Source organism: Phascolarctos cinereus, unplaced genomic scaffold (assembly GCF_003287225.1).
Source record: "Phascolarctos cinereus isolate Bilbo 61053 unplaced genomic scaffold, phaCin_HiC Scaffold_2;HRSCAF=192, whole genome shotgun sequence".
NCBI lineage: Eukaryota > Metazoa > Chordata > Mammalia > Diprotodontia > Phascolarctidae > Phascolarctos > Phascolarctos cinereus.
In genome coordinates this window covers 382,528,199-382,549,493 of record NW_027555625.1, presented here as the reverse complement: position 1 = coordinate 382,549,493, position 21,295 = coordinate 382,528,199, and the positions used below count along the sequence as shown (strand labels likewise).

At 46.4% G+C, this 21,295-nt stretch overlaps 1 protein-coding gene across 3 annotated transcripts in view; it reads left to right on the top strand.

The window, feature by feature from the left end:
* The window catches only part of CAMK2A (calcium/calmodulin dependent protein kinase II alpha), an 87,635-nt gene that overhangs the window by 8,172 nt on the left and 58,168 nt on the right, over window positions 1-21,295 (top strand). For all 3 annotated transcript variants that reach the window (XM_020964251.2, XM_020964253.2, XM_078150517.1), the window contains exons 2-3: window positions 7,112-7,206; window positions 14,117-14,176. In XM_020964251.2, the coding sequence (XP_020819910.1) occupies window positions 7,112-7,206; window positions 14,117-14,176 (155 nt within the window). The remainder of the gene's footprint in view (window positions 1-7,111; window positions 7,207-14,116; window positions 14,177-21,295) is intronic.

Below are 21,295 nucleotides of genomic sequence, written 5' to 3'. Positions count from 1 at the left end.
CTCAACCAAAGGTATGCCTTTTAGAGAACCTTCCAGAAAGGGGAATGGAGGCAGCAATGGTTTTTGGTAGTGTTATCCGTGGGAGGAGTCAAAAGGAGAAGTCAAAAGGAGAAGAGATTGACTACAAGGCCATTGACCATGCTAAATCATTCTGCTTTTCTCCCTCCTCATCCCCACCTCCTGGCTTCCTATAAGTCCCAACTAAAATCCTGTCTTCTATAGGAAGACTTTCCCAACCTCTCTTAATTCTAGTGCCTTCTCTCTGTAACTTATTTCCTATTTATCCTGAATATAGCTTTTTTTTTTGGTATGCATTTGTTTAACTCCCCCATTAAATTGTGAACTCCTTGACATCAGGGACTGACCTCTTTTTGTATTTCCATTGCTTAGTACAGTACCTGGTACATAATAGGCACTTAATAAATGTTGGTTGATTGATTGCCTAGAAAGCTCAGTCTCCCTTGCTTTGAAGGGCTCCAAAAGTGTAATGGGTTATTTGAATTCGTAATGAGTTCCTCAGCAATAGAAGTATCACAAAAGAAGCCAAGTGATACCTGCTTCAGGCAGAGGTTGGGGCAGATGCACTTTGGGGTCTCTTCCATATCTGAAATTCTGTGATTTCAAAGGCTAGGTCCTGCCCTTTCAACCCCTCTTTCCCTCTCCCATGCCTCTACACTCTAGTCTTTCTCCATGATGGCTCACTCTGTCTTCCAATCAGGCCAAGTGCCTTCATTCTGAGAGAACAAATCTGGATCCAAGCTGGAAATGTAGTTAAACACCTAACAGTTTCCTCTGATTCATTCATTCTATTTGGTACTTGAAAGACTCAGTAGCCCCTTCAGGACAGCCACTGCTCACTTTGGCAATGTGAACTTTCCACAGCTCCAAGTGCCCTAAATGATCTTTTAATCTCCAGAAGGAGGAGCTGACAGTATTATGTGTAAGAAGAACAGACAACTTTCTTCATGATATATTTCTAATGAGGTAATGTATATAAAGTGCTATGTAAACAACTTCAAAGTGCTATGTCAATTGTAAAGGGCTATATATGTGAACGAAAAGTATTTCAGAAGTCCTAAGAAGACAGCCTCCCACCCCCACATTTAAATAGCCCTTACCAATACTGAGAAGTCCACCGTTAATAAGGCTTTTCTATAAATTAAGCATGGTTCTTTCCAGGCTCTCCTTGAAAATGCAATCCCCTCTAGCCCTTCCACTCCTCCTCATGCCAAAGGGATCCCTGTACCTCATTCTAAGTAAGTTATAATAATAACAGCTTACATTTATATAAACTATATTGGTGTATAAAGTATACTATTGACATTGTCTAATTTGATCTTCACAACAACACTGTTGGGTAATATGATTATTATTCCCATTTGGCAGATGAGGAAAGTCAGGTTCAGAGGGGATTGAGTGACTTGCTTGAGGTCACAAAGCTAGTCAGTGACAGTTAGGACTCAAACGGAGACCCTTGGATTTCAAATAGACCCCACCGTTCCCACCATCACCAAAGTATGACCCAGTGAGGCCAAAATGGCTGCTGGGAAGGAAGGTGAAAAAAAGGGGAGGGGCCTTCAAAGACAGATTCCTCTGTGTTGCTGACCATTGGCCCAACCCCTCCCAGAAAGATTGTGGGCCTTTTGGGAATCAACAATCATCAGTAATCAGAACATTTCAGCTGGAAAAGATCTTTCTGTTTTGTGTCCTTTTTTTTTTTTGTAAACCATTCGAGAAAAACCAACAGCAGCCAAAACAAGGAATATGTTGGAACTTCTGTTGGCTCAGCGTTCTTCAGCATCAGACAAAATCTTCCATTTCCCAGGCCTTCTGTGTACCCTCGGTGCTGCTGCTGCGTCGGCGTAGGCCAGGGCTCCGGCCGAGACAGTTCCAATACATCGTGTCCCTGTGGCATCTGCCAGAGGGATGCTAAGCTCTCAGGGATCCTGGATTGGGGTAGAGACGCCTCCCGTTGCAGGGGGAGGTGTGGCACTGAGCAGGCTGGGGTGGCTGGAGAAGGAAAAAGTCCTGCACTGATTGTCTAGAGACCTGGATGATAACATGGGTTCTGTCTTTTACTGTCTGTGTGACTTTTGGCAAGTACCTTAGTCTCTTTGAGCCTCTGTTTCCTCATCTGTAAAATGGGCATCCTAACAGGGCAGTTTGGGAGGATCAAATGAGATAGCAAAGGACTTCGTAAAGCACAAAGCATTATATAATTATAAAGGATTATTACTATTACTATTAGAGAGAGAGAGACTTTGGCATAATGGATTTAGGACCAGACTTGAAATTGGGAAGATCTGGGTTCAGATCTTGCATCTGTCTGACACAATCTGTGTGATTGTGAACAAGTCACTTAATTTCTCAGGGCCTCAGATAACTGCCTAAGGCTAAATTATAGAGTAGCTGGTCTGTAACCTTGAAGAGGCATTCGTACACAGAGGTCCAGACTTGAGAAAATATTCATTGTCCCTCCCCCATGGTACAGGTCTTCATCACCCCATGCCTGGACTTTTGCAACAGCCTACTGGTTGGTCTCCTTGCCTCCTGTTTCTCCCTGCTCCTGTCCATCTAATCTTTTTAAAGAGCAAGTCTGACCATGTCAATATTCAATAAGCTCCAGTGACTCCCTATCACGTTCAGGATTAAATAGAAAATCCTTTGTTGACATACAAAGTCCTCTATAACTTTACTATCCCCCTACCTTTACTTTTCTAATCTTCTTGTGCCTTTTCCCCTCTGTCCCCCAATCCAGACTCCCCCCTTCTCCTTGGCCAGGTCACTCCATTTCCTGACTCCAGGATTTTCACTCCTCCTCTCCTCTTCCTGTCTTCTGCCAAGTCTTAGCTAAAATCCCACCTTCTACAGGAAGGCTTTCCATTTCCCCCTTAATATCAGTGCCTTCCCTCTGTGGATTAACTCCAGCTTATACTATACATGGGCAGCTAGGTGCACAACTGGGCCTGGAATCAGGAAGACCTGAATGCACATCTGGCCTGAGATACTTGCAAGCTGTGTGACTGGGCAAGTCACTTAACCCTGTTTGCCTCAGTTTCCTCATCTGTCAGATGAGCTGGAGAAGGAAATGGCAAACTACTCCAGTGTCTTTGCCAAGAAACCCCAAAAGAGGTCAAAAAGAGTCTGAAATGACTGAACAGGTAACACTATGCATAGCTTATTTGTACAGAGTTATTTGTACGTTGTCTCCCTCATTAGACTGTGAGCTCCTTGAGATCAGGGACTGTCTTTTTACCTTTCTTTGTATTCCCTGCAGTCACATAGTAACTGGAACAGTAGGCATTTAATAAATGTTTATTGACTGACATCTGCAGATTGCAATCCATCTAAACCTCATCCTGTGCGATTCTCTTCTATGTCTTTCAGAGGGACGGCCTAATGTGCTGAAAGCGTCTTCTGGGTCTTTTAATATTTCATGTGTATGGGTTCAGCACTTGGCCACCCATTTATCTCTCACTCTCAATATGTGATCCATCCGCCTCCTTTTCTGGTCCTTCTTGATGATAATAGTAAGGTTTAAGAATTAATTGAGCATTCAAACATTTATTAAGCACCAACCTCCTATTTTCCAAGTGCGGTCCTCAGTACTTGAGACACAGAGACAAAAAAATGAAGCAGTCCTACCCTCAAGGAGTTTGCATTTTATTGAGAGAAAAACTAGAGACCTCAAATACCTACAAAGTAAATACAATGTAATTTGAGGTGGAGGGGAGGAAGTAGCAGCCGGAGGCATTGGGGAAAGATTCCCCTCAGGGGAGATGTTTACGCTCAGCTTTGAAGGGGAGGAAGGATCCCAAGGTGGGAGAGTGTATTCTAGAACCGAGAAATGGAATGTCAAATGTGAGGAAGAGCAAGAAGGATGGACCACAGAGTACACAAACAGAAATAATACATGATAAGCCTGGAAAAGTAATTACTTAAAAAATCAAATAGAGATGACAGACGACTTTTGTGAGGATTATGAAAAAGGTAAGAGAAACGTTGTTTCAGTCATGTCAGACTCTGTGGCCCCATCTGGGATTTTCTTGGCAAAGATACTGGAGTGGTTTGCCATTTCTATCTCCAGCTTAATTTACAGATGAGGAAACTGAGACAAACAGGGTTAAGCGACTTGGTCAGGGTCACGCAGCTGTTAAGTGTCTGAGGACAGATTTGATCTCAGGAAGATGAGTCTTCCTGACTTGAGGCCTGGCACTCTATCTGCTGCGTCACCACATGGATTTTTACTAGTCTCTACCTCCCACGGAAATGCTGGTAGCTGTAAGAGGACAGGTACTGGGGGTAAGTCCAAGCCATAGTCCAAGGGTCTGACTTCCTTTAGTCCAGAGAGATCAGAGAGTCATCAGTGGAAAGGACCTTAGAGGGGGATTCTAGCTCCTTCATTTTATAGATGTTGAAGAGGTCCAGAGAATTTAAATTACCTTGCTAAAGTCACCCAACTAGTAAGGAGCAGCGTTAGGATTTGAACCCTGGCTTTTGGACACCAGAGCCTGGGCTGTTTTCAGACTGCCTTTCAGGACAGTCTAAAAGAGGCCCAGACTGAGTTTCTCGGCGGAGCCGGTGGGGCTGAGGAGCAGGACCAGGAAGTTTCTATGGGGCAGCGTTGCTGGTGGGAGAGAAGACAGACAATGCCTTTAGTGGGTAGGCTTAGCCAGTTGCTTCAGCCCCAAGTAACAGCTGATAATACTGAAGCTTAGAAGGCACTGGTTTAGATGACTTTACTGTTAGCGGCTCCCAACCAGAAGCATTGCTGTTGGCTCCCAAGAGTCTACTCAGCAGGCAGTGAGAAAACCATTTTCTCCGTGTGACTCCCTGGATGCCCAGGCCCTGGCTAGGCCCGTGTTCCTTCTCACAGGCCATTAGCAGTTTTCCATATTCTCAGTGATGGGTCCCGAGCTCCCAGTCCATCTGTCTGGCCCCTCCTTTTTCCCACTTCTTAGCTGGGAGCCCAGGGCCATCTGGGTGGTGCCAAGTGGAGGGGATTGGAGACCAGTTATGAAAGGAACTCCTTGTTCTTTCTTTCCTGTCTTATCTGTTCCCTGCAAGAATCTGTAGCATTCTGCTCTCCCTTGCCCCAAAGCCATCTGATGATATCCTCCCAACACCATACTGTGGGCTCCAGTGGTGGTCCACCCCCCAGGGACACGATGAGGCACTCACATACTCACATCCTGGCTCTGACACCATTCGTGCGTCCTTGGGTAAATCACTTTACTTCTTTGACACTTTCCTCATCTGTAAAATGGGAATAATAACCCTTTCACTATCTCTCACAGGGTTGTTGTGGAGGAAGTGCTTGGTGAACCAACTATAGACTGTGAGCTAATATTAGGAGCGTGTGAGGGTCCGTGTGGGCGAGCAGAAAGAGCGTTTTTAGACTTGGAGTCAAGGGACCCAGATTTAAATTCTGGCTCCAATAGCTGTGTGACCATGAGAAAGTCGTTTAAACTCTTTGACCTTCAGTTAATTCATCTGTACAATGGGAATAATAATTCTTACTTCATGGGGTTGATGTGGGTGAGGAAATCGCTTTGTAAATCTTGAAGCACCACATTATTCTATTATTATTACATACTCTGAGCCAGGATCCAGACTTCTTCCTTCAACACTTGCCACCCCCTCTCACCTCCCCCAGGAAGGTCTCATTCTGCTAACCTCCTGCTTCCCATTGAAGCTCCCCACATCTCCCCCCTCCCCCAGCCCTTGTCCTGTCCTGTCCTTTCACACACTCCCTAGCCACCAGCCCCCTCTCCCCCACACCCCCCAGCCATCTGCTCCTTTCCATACAAGAGGGGGGTGAGTCGTCTGCGCTGTTTTCAGAGGTTTTTCTGTGGTTTCTCAGGCTGCTTAGGAGACAATCCTGTAAATATAGCTTTGAAACAGCAACAAAAACAAAAGGAAGAAAATGAAAGTGAGAAAACCTAGGCTTGAAATCTAACTCCGTCTCTGACAGTGTGAGGGACAGCAAGTCACTTCTCACTGGGCCTCAGTTTCCTCATCTACAAAATGAGGCCCCTTGGACTTTGTGGTTCATGTACTCTAAGTGTCTTTCTAGTTTGAAATTTTTGTGACTTAAGTAGCAAAGCTAGAATCTGAACCCAGGATCTAAGATCCAATTATATCTCACATTGCCTTTTCTTCCATCCTTCCATTCTTCCTTCCTTCCTTTCTTTCTCCCTCCCTTCCTCCCTTCCTCCCTTCTCTCTTTTCTCTCCCTTCCTCCTTTCCTCCATTCTCTTCCTTGCTTCCTTCCTTCCTTCCTTCCTTCCTTCCTTCCTTCCTTCCTTCCCCAGTTTAGTGCTGAAAGGGACCTTTGAGGTCATCTAGTCCCATGCATGCCCCATTTCATAGATGAGGAGCTAGGATCCAGAGGATTTGCCTAACATCACACAGGCAGCAAGTGGCAGAACCACGATCGGAACCCAGGTCTTTTGATTTTAAAGCCAGCATTCTTTCCATTGTACCAGTCTGGGTCCACTCTGACCGCTAGCTCCTCATACAGAGGTAGAATAGAGCTCTGGAGAAGTTTCAACAAAATAAACCTTGTGAATTAATAGCTAGTATTTATGTAACACTCAAAGATTTACAAAGCAATCCCTTTCAGCTCTAATCCTGTGAGCCTGTGATCTTAATTAGACTGTAAGCTCCCCAACTGTGGGGACTACGGCTCGACAGCATGATGGGTTGGAAGAAGTACTGAGCTGTATTGTCAGAACCCTGGGTCATAGTTTCATGTCTGCACTAACTTATTGTGTGGCCTTGGACGAATCCTTTCCTTTCTGGGGACATCAGTTTCCCTACCTGTAAAATGAAGGCATTTGAACTCATAACCTCTGTGGGATCTTCTGGCTCTCACATTTTTAAAAAGCTTGTCTTTGGATTTTGGGGTGCTGTGAGCCCTTGTCCCTATCCCTACATCCCCATCCCTCAGTGGTCCTGTTCCCTTGCAGGGTCATGTTCTCCTACCTCCTGTCCCAGAGTGAGGCCTCTCCCCATCTCTAGCACTTATCCATGGACTATTGCTGCTGGCTAGAGTTCTGCTTCTAGGCCCTAATTTTCTTTTTGCCTTTTTTTCCCTCCTCCTCCCCAGGGGTGCCTTTTCCATCGTTAGAAGGTGTGTGAAAGTGTTAGCTGGTCAAGAGTATGCAGCCAAGATTATCAACACGAAGAAGCTCTCAGCCCGAGGTAAGTGACTTAGCTCTGGGTTTTTCCTTCCCTCTTGGGATTCTTCTTTCACTTTTCCTACCTTTATACCCCATTCCCCAGCAACTGGGCTTGGGTCAAGGCTAGGCCCTGTCTTGCCTGAGAAGAGCTTGGGGGGAAGGAGAGGGAAGGACGGGATGGAGGAGAAATGGCTTTTCCCCCCTCTTCTTCTTCTTCAATTCTAATTCTTTGTTCTATGATTGGCCCTGAATTTGGAGTCAGAGGACCTGGTTTCAGATCTTGGTTCTCTGCCATTTACCAGCTGTGTGACCTTGGGAAAATCACCTAAACTTTCCGGGCTTTGGCTTTCTTCTCTATAAAAGGATTTTAGACCGCATGTCCTGCTTTCTTTCAGGCTCTTTCCAGCTCCAAATCCTTTGATTTGATAAATTTCTACTTGCACTTTGGAATCATACCATTGCTTCTTTCTGAAGGATGCGGATGCTAGAGGCTATAGTTTATCTGACATGCTGTGGGTTTTTTGGGGCTAATGTATGCTTCTACTTTTAGCCAAGCTATAGGTAGAGAAGTGCTTTGTAGACATCCTTTTCCTTCTACTTGGGTATGTAGAAACCCAAGGTTAAAAACGGCTGTCTTCTCTGCCTCTTATTTCCCCCTCCTAGTGCAGGATCTTCTACTTCCCCTGATGAAATTTCATCAGAGCTATCTTGGCATAGTGGATAGATTGTTAGATTTGGAGCCAGGAAAGCCTGAATTTAAATCCTGTATCTCATACCTAATGGCTGTGTGGCCCTGGCTAAGTCATTTAATCTTGTTGATTAGGTAGCTTCCTAATATTTATTCAATCCAATGAGCATTTGTTAAGTACTCACCATATTCAAAGCACTGTGCTAGGCACTCAGGATACAAAGACAAAACTAAAAATGTGACCTTCACCCTAAGAAGGATATATTCTCTTGGGGGGGAGGGACTGTTCCATATTTAGAACCAAGAGCACACATGGTAATCTGTAGAGGGAGAAAGTACAAACCAGGGGGATCAGGAAAGACTTCCTGTAAGAGGTGGCATCTGAGCTGAACCTTGAAGAAAGCCAGGGATGCTAACAGGTGGAGGTAAGGAGTGAGTGTATTCCAGACATTCCAGGCATGAGGGAACCATGTGTGCAGAAGTGTGAGATAGGAGATGAATGCCAAGCTGGGAAACAATGAGTAGTTCAGTTTGACTGGAATTTGTCTACTAAGTTAATGGATGAGTTAAAATGCTCATTGACGGAGGGATTTCTCATGACGTTGAAACCTTAACATATTGATATAAATTTCATCATATTAGATTTAACTTAACCTTTTGGAATATAAACAGGGTTATAGTAGTAGTCAGATTTGCAGCTGCTAGGCACTCACCACTCTGTGCCTTCTTTATCTTTCAGTCTTTCATTTATGTGAATGGATGGTCCTGCCTGCTTGAAGTAGTGCATTTTGTGAATGCCTATGCTCACATTGATATAGAATTTTAGGTTATCCAAATCATTTTGTCATAATGACACTGTGAGGTAGGTAGTGTATTATTATTTTCATTTTACAGATGAGGAAACTGAGACTCAGAGAGGTAATGGGACTTCCCAAGGGTCACATTGCTCTTAAGTGTCAGAGTTGGGATTCAAACCCAGGTCTTTTCTGACACCAGGTCCAACACTCTTCTCACTACTCTAGGTTACCTCTCTAAGTCAGTGCAGGGTGCAAGAGGATCCCAGCCCATTGCCTTCTAGTCTTCTGCTCTTCTCACTCTTCTTTATTTTCTTCCAGAATTAATGCCAATGGCCCAAAGGGCTCTATGTCCATTAATCTGGAGGAATAACCTTCTTTCCTGATCTACCATCATCCACCTGTTCGGGATTGACATAGAATGGGCCTGGCTCAATTGTGTTTCTGTCAGCAGCTGTGAAATGCTGACATTTGGCATCTTCTCAATTTTATCTGGTTTCCTTGGAATCTTAATCTGTTGTCAGTCAGGTTAGCCAGAGCCAGGCACCAGATGCCCCTGAAAACATTGTAGTCCATACCCTCTATGCCCACGCCTGACTCAGGCCAAGGTCTTGATTCTACCCTTTCCCAGAAACTCTCGTTTCTCTCCCAGGATCTGAAAGCTCATCTTTTTCCCTGCTCCAAGACTAGTTATTGGGGACGATATTCACAAATCTCCCCATTGCACAGGGCCCCTCCAGTTAGGAGTACCCCCAATTAGAAATGCATGTGGATGAGTCCTACTGGGGGTGGTCCGGGCCCGAAGCAAGCAACAAAGAAGGACCATGCTACTCATAGATTCCTGTTCCTCACAGTGCTTGCCCCTATCCCCTGGCTGACCTGCTTGTAAAGGGGGCAGTTCTGCTGTTCTTCCATGTCCCTAAGAGGTAACCAAAGCCTTTGGGTCAACACTGAGCCTCTCTTCCCACCTACCCTTTGCAGTACTTGACTCAGCCTGTATTTCTTTTTGTGTCCAGCAGATCACAAAATCCAATGGATTACTTCTAGGATCAGAAGGGGTAACGTTTACGTGTCGCTTTAAAGTTTGCTAAGCACTTTATATATATTAATTATCTTGTTTGATCTTCACAAAACTCCTCTGAGGAAAGTGCTATTCTCATTCCCATTTTACAGATGAGGAAATTGAGGCACAGATTTAGATTAAGGGATTTGCCCAGGATCACACACACTAGTAAGTATCTGAGACAGGATTGGAACTCAAGCCTTCCCGACTTCAACTCTAGCACTCTCTTCACTATGCAAACTGCCACACTGGTCACTGAGAGTTCTAGTCACTGAGGGGTTGTGTGTCTTTGGATAAGTTCACTTCCCCTACGTGTCCTTCAGTCGCTGTTCTGTTGTTTTTTCAGTCGTGTCTGAGTCTTTGCGACCCCATTGGAGGTTTTCTTGGCAAAGATACTGGACTAGTTTGTCATTTCCTTCTCCAGCTCATTTCACAGATGGGGAAATTGAGGCAAACAGTGGTTAAGTGTCTTTCCCAGGGCCACACAGCTAGGAAGTGTCTGAGGCTGGATTTGAATTCAGGTCTTCCAGATTCCAGTCCTAGGGCTCTATCCAATGCATCACCAACTGATTGAGCCCCATTGCCTTCAATCCCCCAGACCTCCTTAGATTTTAGCCTTCCAGCAGGAAAGAGGCTTAGTGCAATTTCTCTGAGCAGATTTTTCTGCTGGCTATTCAGGGAGTGGCATAAACTAAAAAAAAAAAGGAGTTTCTTACTTCTTACTCCTGGGAGTATTTGGAATAGCTCCAGGCATCCATAGCTCTCAGGGGAGTCTACTCCTGGCTCCCCAATTGGAAGAGCAGCACTGTAGGATTCAGAGTAGAAGGCAACCTGAGAAATCTTGTCCAGTGACTTTATTTTACAGATAAGGAAACTGAGGCTCAAAGGTAGGAGGGACTTCCCCTGAAATTATACAGTAGATAAGCAGAAAAGCCAAGATCTGAACCCAGGTATTCTTACTCCAAATCTAGTTTCTTCTCCTCTGCACCATGTTTGTTGCATTTTACATCAGTGTGAGAGGGGAGGGAGTGTGGAAGGCTCCAAGGTCATTGTGGGAGGTGGTGGTGATGGTGGTGGTGGTGCCTGGCTCTTGATTTCATCTATGTTTGGGAATGGGGTTGGAGAGTGGTTGGTTTTCTTGGCACTCAGCCATCCCATAGAACAATGAAGCCTCTGTGACCAAAATCCCAGGCCTTAACAAGCAATGGAACCTATCAGCTTAACATCTCCGGTCCAGCTCCTTCGCTTTCTCTATGCAGTTCTGTGAAGGTTATGGCCAAAGCCACGGGCAGGAATGTTACATCAATGGGGCTCCAAAAAAAAATTATAGTTCATCCAAAAATATGAGTCGCTGGTCAGAGGAGAGACTTCCAAGTGGTGCTCAAGAAGTGGGACTTCCAAGAGGGACCCAGGCAGCCCCCGGTGCCTTAGTGGGCTCACTTTTCAATTTCGGCACTCAAGTAGGACCCATTTGAAGTAATGGGAAAAAGGAAATGGGGGTGTGAGAAAGGACATTTCTCTCGGCTTCCATATTCCTGTTTTGTTTTTGACTCCCAAGTCACTGGGGCCCAGTTTTCTCATCTGTAAAATAAAGCTGTTGGGTAAGATCTCCCTGGTCCTTTCTGACTTTTAGATCGTAGGATGTTTCTATTCTGATTGGGCGGGAAATGGGCAGAACCTGGCTCGTTGTCCTGGATCTGTTGGTAATTTGCTGTGTGATCAAAGACAAGGCATTGGACTGGATAGTTCTTCCAGTAGTGAAGCCTTTAATTCTGTGGCTCTATAAATTAACAAGGGAGAGGAAGAGAGGCATAGCAGATAGAAAGCCAGCCTTCGAGTGAGGAAGACCTGAGTTCAAGTGCTGATTATGAAATATACTGGCCATACGACCTTGGGCAAATCAAATCGATTAGCCTTTCAGTGCTCCAGATGACTCCTTTGTTGAGCTGGTGTCAGTCCACATTGGCAAAGGGAATTTCCCTGAGAGGGAGTTCTTTACACCAATGAGATATAAATGTAAACTAGCTCATATAACTTATTAAAATTAATCAAGGGCCTTCCTCGTGACAACTGAGGGAGGTAAGAACTATAGCTTTTCCCATCTAGGTTTTACAGATGGGGAAACTGAAACTCTAGAAGGATCAATGTCCCTGGGGGTCATGGAGCTAGTGAAGGTGAGAAGCAGAATTCAGGTCTTTCTTATTCAGTCTAGCACTCTCTATCTAGCATCATGCTGCCTTGAAACAAGGGATGAATTCGAGACATACTGATTGTCTTTTGCAGTCTTGGCAGAGCAATTTCCTATTTAACCAAGCAAAGTGGACTAGGCCTGGAGCTGTGTGGAATCTGGTCAAGTTTGAAAGACATTAGGCAATAGGTTTTAAGTAAAAATGGGGAGGAAAATGGACCCAGGGAGGGAGCATGGTACTTTCAATAGAAGAATATTAGAACTGCCAGGAAAATGAGACTGTGTGTGTTCTCTGCCTCGGCTCCTCTCCCCCCCTCCCCCCCCAACTTGATGAAAATCCTTTCTAGCTAACTCCTTCCTCAGGAACTGGGGAGGTAAGTAAATTGACTTTCTTCCTACAGAGATTCTCTGCTTACTATGCGTTGTTAGAAGCTCTTGGGTTGGTCTATCTCTTTGCTGCAGAATCTTTTCCTTTTTTTCTAGGAAGTAACTTCTCCTGATGAAGGGGATGGGGAAAGGTCAAGGATTTTCTAACTCCTTCCTAAACAGCCCCTCCTGGAAGCTAGAAAGTTTAGATAGGAAGCAGCTATAATTGGTAGAAAAGCAGCATGTCAGTTTTGATCTGTGGGTCTCCAGAATTCTGAGAGGTGTGGGTAGGGGGCTGGGGGCTGGAAATTGAGGCTTGGGCAGGGGTTGGGGGGACAGGCTTTGAGGAGCTGATGAAATGAAACTTATTTTGTATGATTCCTTTCCTCTGCATTCCAGTCAGACCCAATTACTCACTGTTTCTGATCTCATCCTGACCTCCTTGGTCTTTCTACATTTTCTTGTACTATTTCTCATGCCTGAAATGGATTCCTGAAACTTCTGTCTCCTTCTTTTTTGAAATTCTCCCCTACCCCCACCCCTTTTGGTCCCAACTCTGATGCCATTTTCTCCAAGAAGCCTAACTATCCTCCCCTCCCAGATGAAAGTTGTTTGTCCTTCCTTAGATTTCCTGTAGCACCCCCCTTCTCCCCTTTGTACTTATCCATGATTCCATGATTGGGGGCCAGCCCCATACTCACCTTTGTGCCAAGACTAAGCACGTAGGAGTTAGAGGCCTTAGAAAAAGGAATGAAACTATAAGAGTTCATCCTCCCTCTCTAGAAGGATTAGGAGAAGGAGAAAGGATGTTGTGGATAGTGGTTTCACCAAGGGCAGGGTACCTGTGGCGTTGTGTTTTACACTAGGATGCTCTGTATGCTAAGGCTTTATCCTTGTCCTTATCTCCTTTGCCCTTCAAAAATGATGGTAAATAAATAATCTCAGGGAAGGAGGGGCACAGAGCCAGGAGCTATGATCTAGAACCATTTTCCTTGAGCTATTCTTTAAAAAAGATAGGCAGGCCTGACTCCAGAGCTGGGATGGTGTGTGTGGTATACACTGGAGGCAGGCTTCCCTCTCTCTCCTGTGTGGCCAGCAGCCCTGGCCTCAGAAAAATCCTCTAATTTCCCAGAGGCCTGGGCTTGGACACAGGCCCTTCTTTCTCCTTAGTTCACCTAGGACCCAGGTAGGATTTTCCAGCAAGATTTTCCAAGTGGTAGCCAAGAATGAGTAAAACAAACTTCCTACCGCAGGTGTCTCATCCTACACCCTCCCTAGTTCGGCCATAGAGCTCATCTAGCCTCCTAAGCATGCTGATCCTGTGTCCAATTAGCCCGAACTCAGCCTCAGCCTCACCACGGTAAGATGAGCTGCCAATGCCTGGCCTCATCAGCACCAAGGAGCTTCAGCAGCTCTGGGGCAAGGGCTGTTAGAAAGTAGAGAAGCCTTGGCAAGTGTGTTTACGGCCTGGTTTCCAGAGACGGCCTCCTTCCTTTGCAATCTTTGGTTGACACCCTTGCAGAATCTAGAATACAGAACATCAGAGCTCGAAGGGACCTTAGGACAAGGACTATGAGAGCTGGAGGGACCTTGGAATGGACCACAGAATGTCAGAGCTCAGAAGCGACTTCAGAGATGAGCTAATAATGCAAGCCCCTCTTTTCTATCAATGAGAAAATTTCCCCTCCCCTCCCCCCATGGTGAAGCAGGAAGTTTTGGGGTTCAGAGGGGGGATGAGGGGACTACTCTGTCTTTGGGAGGAAAAATCTACTTCGCTCCCCCATCTACAGTCCAACCCAATAGGGCTCTGACCTGGAGTTCCTCGTGTTTCAGATCATCAGAAGCTGGAGCGAGAGGCCCGCATATGCCGCCTACTGAAGCATCCAAACATTGGTAAGAGAAATCTGCCCTTCGCCACTCTCCACCAAGGGGAGTGATGGCTGAGAGGGGCTGCACTTGTGGGTAAGAGGATCAGGAATGGGGCAGGAGTGGGGTGCCAATGGGTGGTGAGGATGGGGCTCGTGTCTCCTGGTATTATGTGTGGTGACTCCTGGACAGAACGGGGGAAGGGGAGATGGAGAGGTAATTTTGGACTCTTTGGAAGGGGAAGGGAGGGGACTGGGTGGGGGTGGAGGGCAGCCACATTCCTTAAGAAGCAGCTGGGGGTGGGGGTGGGGAAGGGGGGGGAGAAGAGAAGGCCTTTTCCGCCCAGCCTACGCCTGCCGGCAGCCTCCTTCAGAAAAGCTGTTTCAGGAAAACTCCTGAAGCTCCGAGAAAGATTAAAATAGTCCCCAAAGGGGAAAAAAAAATTCCCAGTGTACCCCCCTTACCCCCCACACACAACAAACCGACCAACAGTGATGCTGAGTCAATCTGCCACCTACCCCCACATGCACCCAGCACCCCCTCCCCGTCCCAGCTCTGCAGCAAGCCCCAGGCCCCCAAGGGGAAGTGTTCGGTGGCAGGGCAGGGCAGGGTGGGTACTTCTCTGGGGAAAGTAGGTTGCCTGAGGTGGCAAGTGTACTTAGACTGGCCTCACACACCTGGAATGGGAACCCTGGCAAGAATAGGCCCCTCTCAAGTCCACTCAAGGATGAAAACCCCCAAACTGTTATTGCTGGCCTTGCCTCAGGCTGACAGGCTTGTAGAGAGGCCTCTGAGGTATGACTTGGGCCATAGGACCTTAGAGCTGGGAGGGACAATTTAGGCTATTAATCCAAACTTCCTGAGGTGACTAAGCCACATGAGTGGCATTCAGTCCCACGTCCAGGTGGAATATTCTTTCTACTACACCTACCAATATGAGCAAGCTAGGGTTAAAGGAGGGTCCAGAGAGCCCCCAAACACAACGGCCAAAGCCTCTGCGGTTCCTATCTTTCCACCCGATTTGTTTCTTGGAGTCAGGTCCCATCTCTGCCAATTCCCTGGTCTCAACTCTCAAAACAAGGTGTCTGTCACCCTCTCCCTCTCTGGCCTTGAGCCGTCTGGGATGAAAGGTTTCCCTGATGCACAACCCATCCTTTCTCTGCACAAGTTTTTCCCCATTTATCCTCCAAGTCTGAGGCAACCCTGAGGTAGATAGAGCCAATGTAGAATAGTGTGTAGAGTCCTGGACTTGGAATCAGAAAGGTCTGGGTTCAAATCCTGCCTCTAAAAATGGGTGTGTGACCCTGGGCAAAATTAGTTAATCTCATTGTTTCCTCACTTGTAAAAGGAGGTCTAAAGGTCTCTTTTAGATCTAAATCTATGATCTTACGAGATGCCAAAATAATAAAAGCTAGCATTTATATGATGCTTTAAGATTTAAAAACTGTTTTATGTATATAAAATCTCATTTGATTTTCACAACAACCCTGTGAGATAGGTGTTATTCTTATCCTCATTTTTATAGATGAGGAAACTGAGTCTGAGTGATTTGCCTAGACCTAGGGTAACACAGCTAAGTAAGTGTCTGAGGCAAGATTTTTTTTGGGGGTGGGGAGGGAGTCAATCTGGGTTAAGTGACTTGCCCAAGGTCACTTAAATCTGAAGCCAGATTTTAACTCAAGTCCTGACTCCAGGGCAGGTGCTCTATCTACTGCACCACCTAGCTGTCCCTGAGGCAGGATTTGAACTCAGGTGTTCCTGGCTCCAAGTCCAGCATTCTGGGCACTATGCCACCTAGCTACCACGACCAACATCTGGGACCTTCTGGACAAAGCCCTGTTTCTTAGGTGCTATTCAAGGCCTGGAGTGAAAAAGGAACTAGAACCCTACCCCCTCCACCCTCCCAATCCTTTACTGCCTTTCTTCTCCTCTTGGTATCTGAGATTTCAGCTTAGCAGGGCCCCTGTCAGGCTTGATACTAGTCAGGCAGCTAGATGGTGCAATGTGGAGACTTATACACAGGAAGATCTGAGTTCAAATCCTAGCCTCTCTCAACCTCAGTTTCCTCATTGGTAAAATGGGGATAATAAAAGCACTTACCTCATGGGACTGGTGTGAGGATCAAATAAGACAACATATGTAAAGTTCTTTACAGACTTCAGAGCCTGTATTAATGGCAGGCCATTATCGTCATTGGTTTCTAAGCCTCCAGCGCTTCAGCCATCGTTGTCTGGGACCCATAATGCCAGCCTGGCCCACCACCCTGTCAAATTGTGGCTATAGCTTCCCTCTATGCAGCTGGCTTAGTATCTGGCTCCTCCCAGTCTCCGACTCTCCTATTGTAGCTCCTACTCCCCTAATCCAGTCACTCATTCAAAAGATATTTATGGGACTGGGGGTGTGGCGTAGGAGGAGACCCTGGGCGAGGTGCTATGGGGGAGGGGCCCAGGATGAATAAGAGTTTCCATCCTGCGTGAGCTAGCTCCCAATAGGGAGGATATAAAACCAGCACTGTTGTGAGGCTCCAATAAGGTAATGGATTCCACAAGGTGCATGCACTTTGCACACCTTAAGGTGCTGTACAAATGTGAGTTATTATTATTATTATTAGCCTCCAGTTCCTGGGCTTCTAATCTGGTGATAACTTAATTCCTCGAGCTTTCCGCAGTATTCCTACTGAGCTCAAACAGTGCTTTTAGAACAATACGAGGGTATATCGGCAAATGTTTAAGAATCGGGCTCTCCAAGAAAAAAAAATAAGTAGGCACACACACACTTTTAAGTTTAATTTGCATTATTAATATTTTCTTCTCACTTTCTTCAGTCAAGACAATCAATGAAGTAAAAAAATCAAGCCCCGATTTAGAGGGATTGCTGATTTCTGAGGTGTAACCGCTTATGCTGACAATTTAACAACCAGTTCTGGCAAGTGTGTTAGAGCTGGCTCCTTGGTGAAAACACATAACTAGGCCGTGGAAAAAGGAACATAAAGGGAAATGGGGACTGAAAGATGACACCTGTTAGGGGGACTCGGGAAATAATGGTAGCTTACATTTATCCAGCGCCTCTGGCTTTACATGCATTATCTCATTGGATTCCTCGTACTCGATGAAATACCTGCCATTATCATCCTCAATTTACATATGGGGAAACTGAGTCTCAGAGTTGTTTAGTGGGAATAAGCATTTATTAAACTCTTACTGTCTGCCAGGTATAGTGCTAGATGCTTTGCAAATATTTCATTTGATCCTCCAACAACCCTGTGAAGTAGGTGAGCGATCATTCTTCCCATTTTACAGCTGAGGAAACTGAAGCAGAGAGAGGTTAAGTGACTTGCCCAAGGTCACCCAGCTAGTAAGTGTCAAGTGTCTGAGGTCAGATTTGAACTCAGGTCCTCCTGACTCCAAGGCCGGAGCTCTAGTGTCTGAATTTCAGCAGAAATCTTCCTGACTCCAGGCCCAGTGATCTGCCCTTTTTGCAGGAGACGGCATTTGAGCTGGACTTTAAAGAATGGGTAGAGCATCAACACGTGGAGATATCCTCAGTGAATCATTGCGTGAAAAAAAGAGGAGAGTCAGGAAAGCATAGGATATGTTTGGGGTACGGTATACAGAAGAATTTTTCTGCAGGGCTGAGTATATAGGATATCCCAAAGGTCTTAGTGCGATTTAAAGCTTTGTGAACTAAGACTTTTGGGACACCCCGTATAGAGGAACAATGCGCCATGAAGCTAGAAAGATTGGCTGGGGTCAGGATCTTTAGAGCCTCGAATGCCAGGTTGAGAAGGTGGACTTCATTCGGAAGCCAGTAGGGAGACAGCAAAGGCTTCTGAACAGAGAAGTGATGTGGTCGGACCTGGGTCTTTAGAAGATTCATCTGGCCGACTTTGTAGGATGGACTGGATGGGGGTGGGGGATGGGGAGCGGACAGGAAGCTCAATTAGGGGGTTATTTCTATAATCTGAACAAGAGGAGATTGAGGCAAGGAAAGAAAAGGATGGATAAAAAAGAAGCAAGGAGCAGATAGAATTGCTTGGGGAGAGGAAGACAAATATGACTGAGTATTATTCGAGCCTGGGTAACTGGGGGCGTGGAGGTGGAGCCCAGAAGGGTTGCAGTGTTTGAGGGTGACAACTGCCGCCAGCTATTTATACCCAGAATGCACTTCCACCTCCTTTTATCCCCCCTCCCCCTTCTCTGCTGCTTGGAGACTGGGGAGTGAGGACAGCTTCCTGAAGCTGCACAAGCAGTCCGCTTACTCCTTGATGGACAAGGCCATGTTGCCAGGGCATGGATCAAAGAGGAGAGGGAGGAACTGGAGGCCTCCTGGGAGACCTGTGGGCAGCTGCCTCAGCAGAGGAGGGGCAATGGGGAAGAGACCAGGTCCATGAACACATTTTCTTGGGGGAAGGGGAATAGAGCAGGTTACCTAACAGGGATGGAATTGGATGGGAGGAACGTGGGTTGGATGAGAAGAATGGGACAGAAGTTATGGGTCCCCTTTCTTCTGAAAAGGTTCCAGCTTCCAGCTATACTTACTCTGACCAACTTAGAAGGTAGCATGTATTCCCGGGAGGTGGGGAAGAAGAGAACAAGGTGGGAGGGCTAGGTCCAAAGGTTAAAAAAATTCCAAGCAGGAATCTCCCTAGCAGGTACAATGGATTTGGATTCAGAGACCTGGGTCTAAATCCCATCTCTGCTTCCTACTAGCCATGTGACCTTGGACAAGTCATGTAACTTACCTGGGCCTCAATTTCCTCATCTGCAAAGTACAAGGGTTGGATTATATGGCTTCTGAGATCCCTTACGGCTCAAATCTATGATCTTATGGGTTCAAATGCCAATTCTGCCTCTTACTGCCTTTGCGACTTTGGGCAAGTCACTCTGGGCCTCATTTTCCTCACCAGTAGAATAAGGGGGTTCGATTAGATTCTCTCTAAGGTCCTTCAATTCGAACTCCATAATCCTCTGAAGAATCTTAAGAGTCTTGGAGTTGGAAGCAAATCTTAGAAGGCATCTAGCCCAGGTTCCCACGTCTCTGCTCCCCCCACCCACCTAGTGCAGGAATCTGGGTGGTTTATAATACCATAAATATCATGCTTAAATTTCACGATTTCATCAGTGTGGGTGCATTCACCACTGAGGTAGATTCCAACCCCTCCCTGCTTAGGAGTAAATGCTTCAGAAGCTGCTATAACCAAACAGAAAGCCCTGAGGGGCAGAGGAATTTTCCTGGTTTGCTGGTCATGAACCTCACCAAACTTAGCTGAAGGCTGGTATCTGTTGAAGAGGCCCACAGTCTAGCCCTGGGCCCATACCTGAGATCTCTCCAGTTTGTTTTCCCTCTGGCTTGGCAGGGAGAGCTGGCATGGCATGTGGAAAACACTCTGTGGGTAGGATAAGACCGCCTAGATTGGAATTCCAGCTTTGCTATTTATTTTTCTGGGCCTCAGTTTCCTCATCTATAAAGTGAAGGGGTTGGGCTAGTTGAAGTCTAAAGTCTTGTGCAGTAATAAATCTTTAGCCTGTGATGCTCATGAGTGTGGAAGGCTATGGGAGGGCCTTTGAGAACTGAGGGTCCCCACCCATACCACCATGAGGCATCTGAGGAGGGTTTTAATGCAGGCATAGGGGGATAGGGTCACAGATAGACAGCTGGAAGGGACCTCAGAGGCGATCTGGTCTGATTCCTTCATTTTACGGGTGAGGAAACTGAGGCCCGTAAGTGATTTTCCCAAGGTCACAAGGATAGTAAATAGCAGAACTGAATTAAATTCCAGAACCTCTGACTCCAAATCCATCACTCATCCATGAAGCCCTATCAGGCACTTACCCTGGCTTCTTGCTAGCTGTTTGACCTTGGGCACATCATTTCACCCAGGTCTCGTTTGTAAAAGGAAGGGATTGGACTTAATGGCCTCTAAGGTTCCTTCTACTCTAACCCTATGAGCCTATGATGTTTAAGGTCCCTTCAGCCTCTTGATTCTATGTGATCCTACGTGGTGATGTCCTTCATGAATGGGGCCCAATGGGGGATGCTGAGTGTTGAGGCTTCAGTATTGGGGACTGGTTTGTGGGGCAGCTAGGTATCACAATGGATAGAGTGCTGTGCCTGGAGTCCTAGGAGACCTGAGTTCAAATCCAGCCTCAAACACTTACTAGTCGTGTGACCTAGGGCAAGTCACTTAACCCTGTTGGCCTCAGTTTCCTCAACTGTAAAATGAGCTGGAGAAGGAAATGGCAAACCACTCCAGTGTCTTTGCCAAGAAAACTCCCAAATGAGGTCACAAAGAATGAAAAATGACCGAATAACAGTAATATTCCTTTCCATCTGCTCCCATCTCCCTGTCCCCGCCCCACACAGTACAAACACCCCTGCCTTGTCCTTCTTGCTTGCTAAGGTTAAACTTGTAATCTGTGGCCAAGGAACAGGCAAATCCACCTTGATCTAAAATTTATAAGCTGTGTGAGCACAGACAAGTCTCCGCCTCTTTAAGCCTGGGCTCCCTCATCTACCTCACAAGGTTGTTGTGAGCAAAGTACTTTGTAAATTTTAAAGCTCTACGGAAAGGTGAACTATTATTAGTACTAGTTTCCCCTTGTTTTGCCGGGGCTCTGCATCCCCTCTGTCACAAAGCACCCACTGGGAATCCATGACCCAGCAGCCAGGCCTTCGGGCTCCCCAGGATCAGAGAGTGCAGGGAGGAATTGTAGGCCTCCAGGGAGCCACCTCAGAGGAGAAGGAGGAGTAGTGGGGAGGAGAACATATTTTCCTAGGGGAGGAATAAGAGAACTAGTTTCCCGAGAGGCGTGGAACTGGACTGGAGGGATCTGGGTTAGATAAGAAGCCGACAGCTGTTGTGGGCCCCCCTCCTTCTGAGAAGGCTCAGGACTTCCAGCTCAGGCAGTTGGTGGTATGTGGCCTCGAGTGAAAGCTTTATGGAAGGCCTGACTTGCAGCCCCCCTGCCCTTCTGTGGGGGGTTGAGAAGAGTCTGGCAGCACCTCATGGAGAAACCCGAATCTTGGCTTCGCTCTCTGAGCAACCCGTAGTACTCCAGTGCCTGTCTGGGGCAGATCGGATGGCTCCTCGCTCTCTGACATCAGATCTCAGCCCTCCCTCACTTCAATCCAATTCTCTTGCAAGTG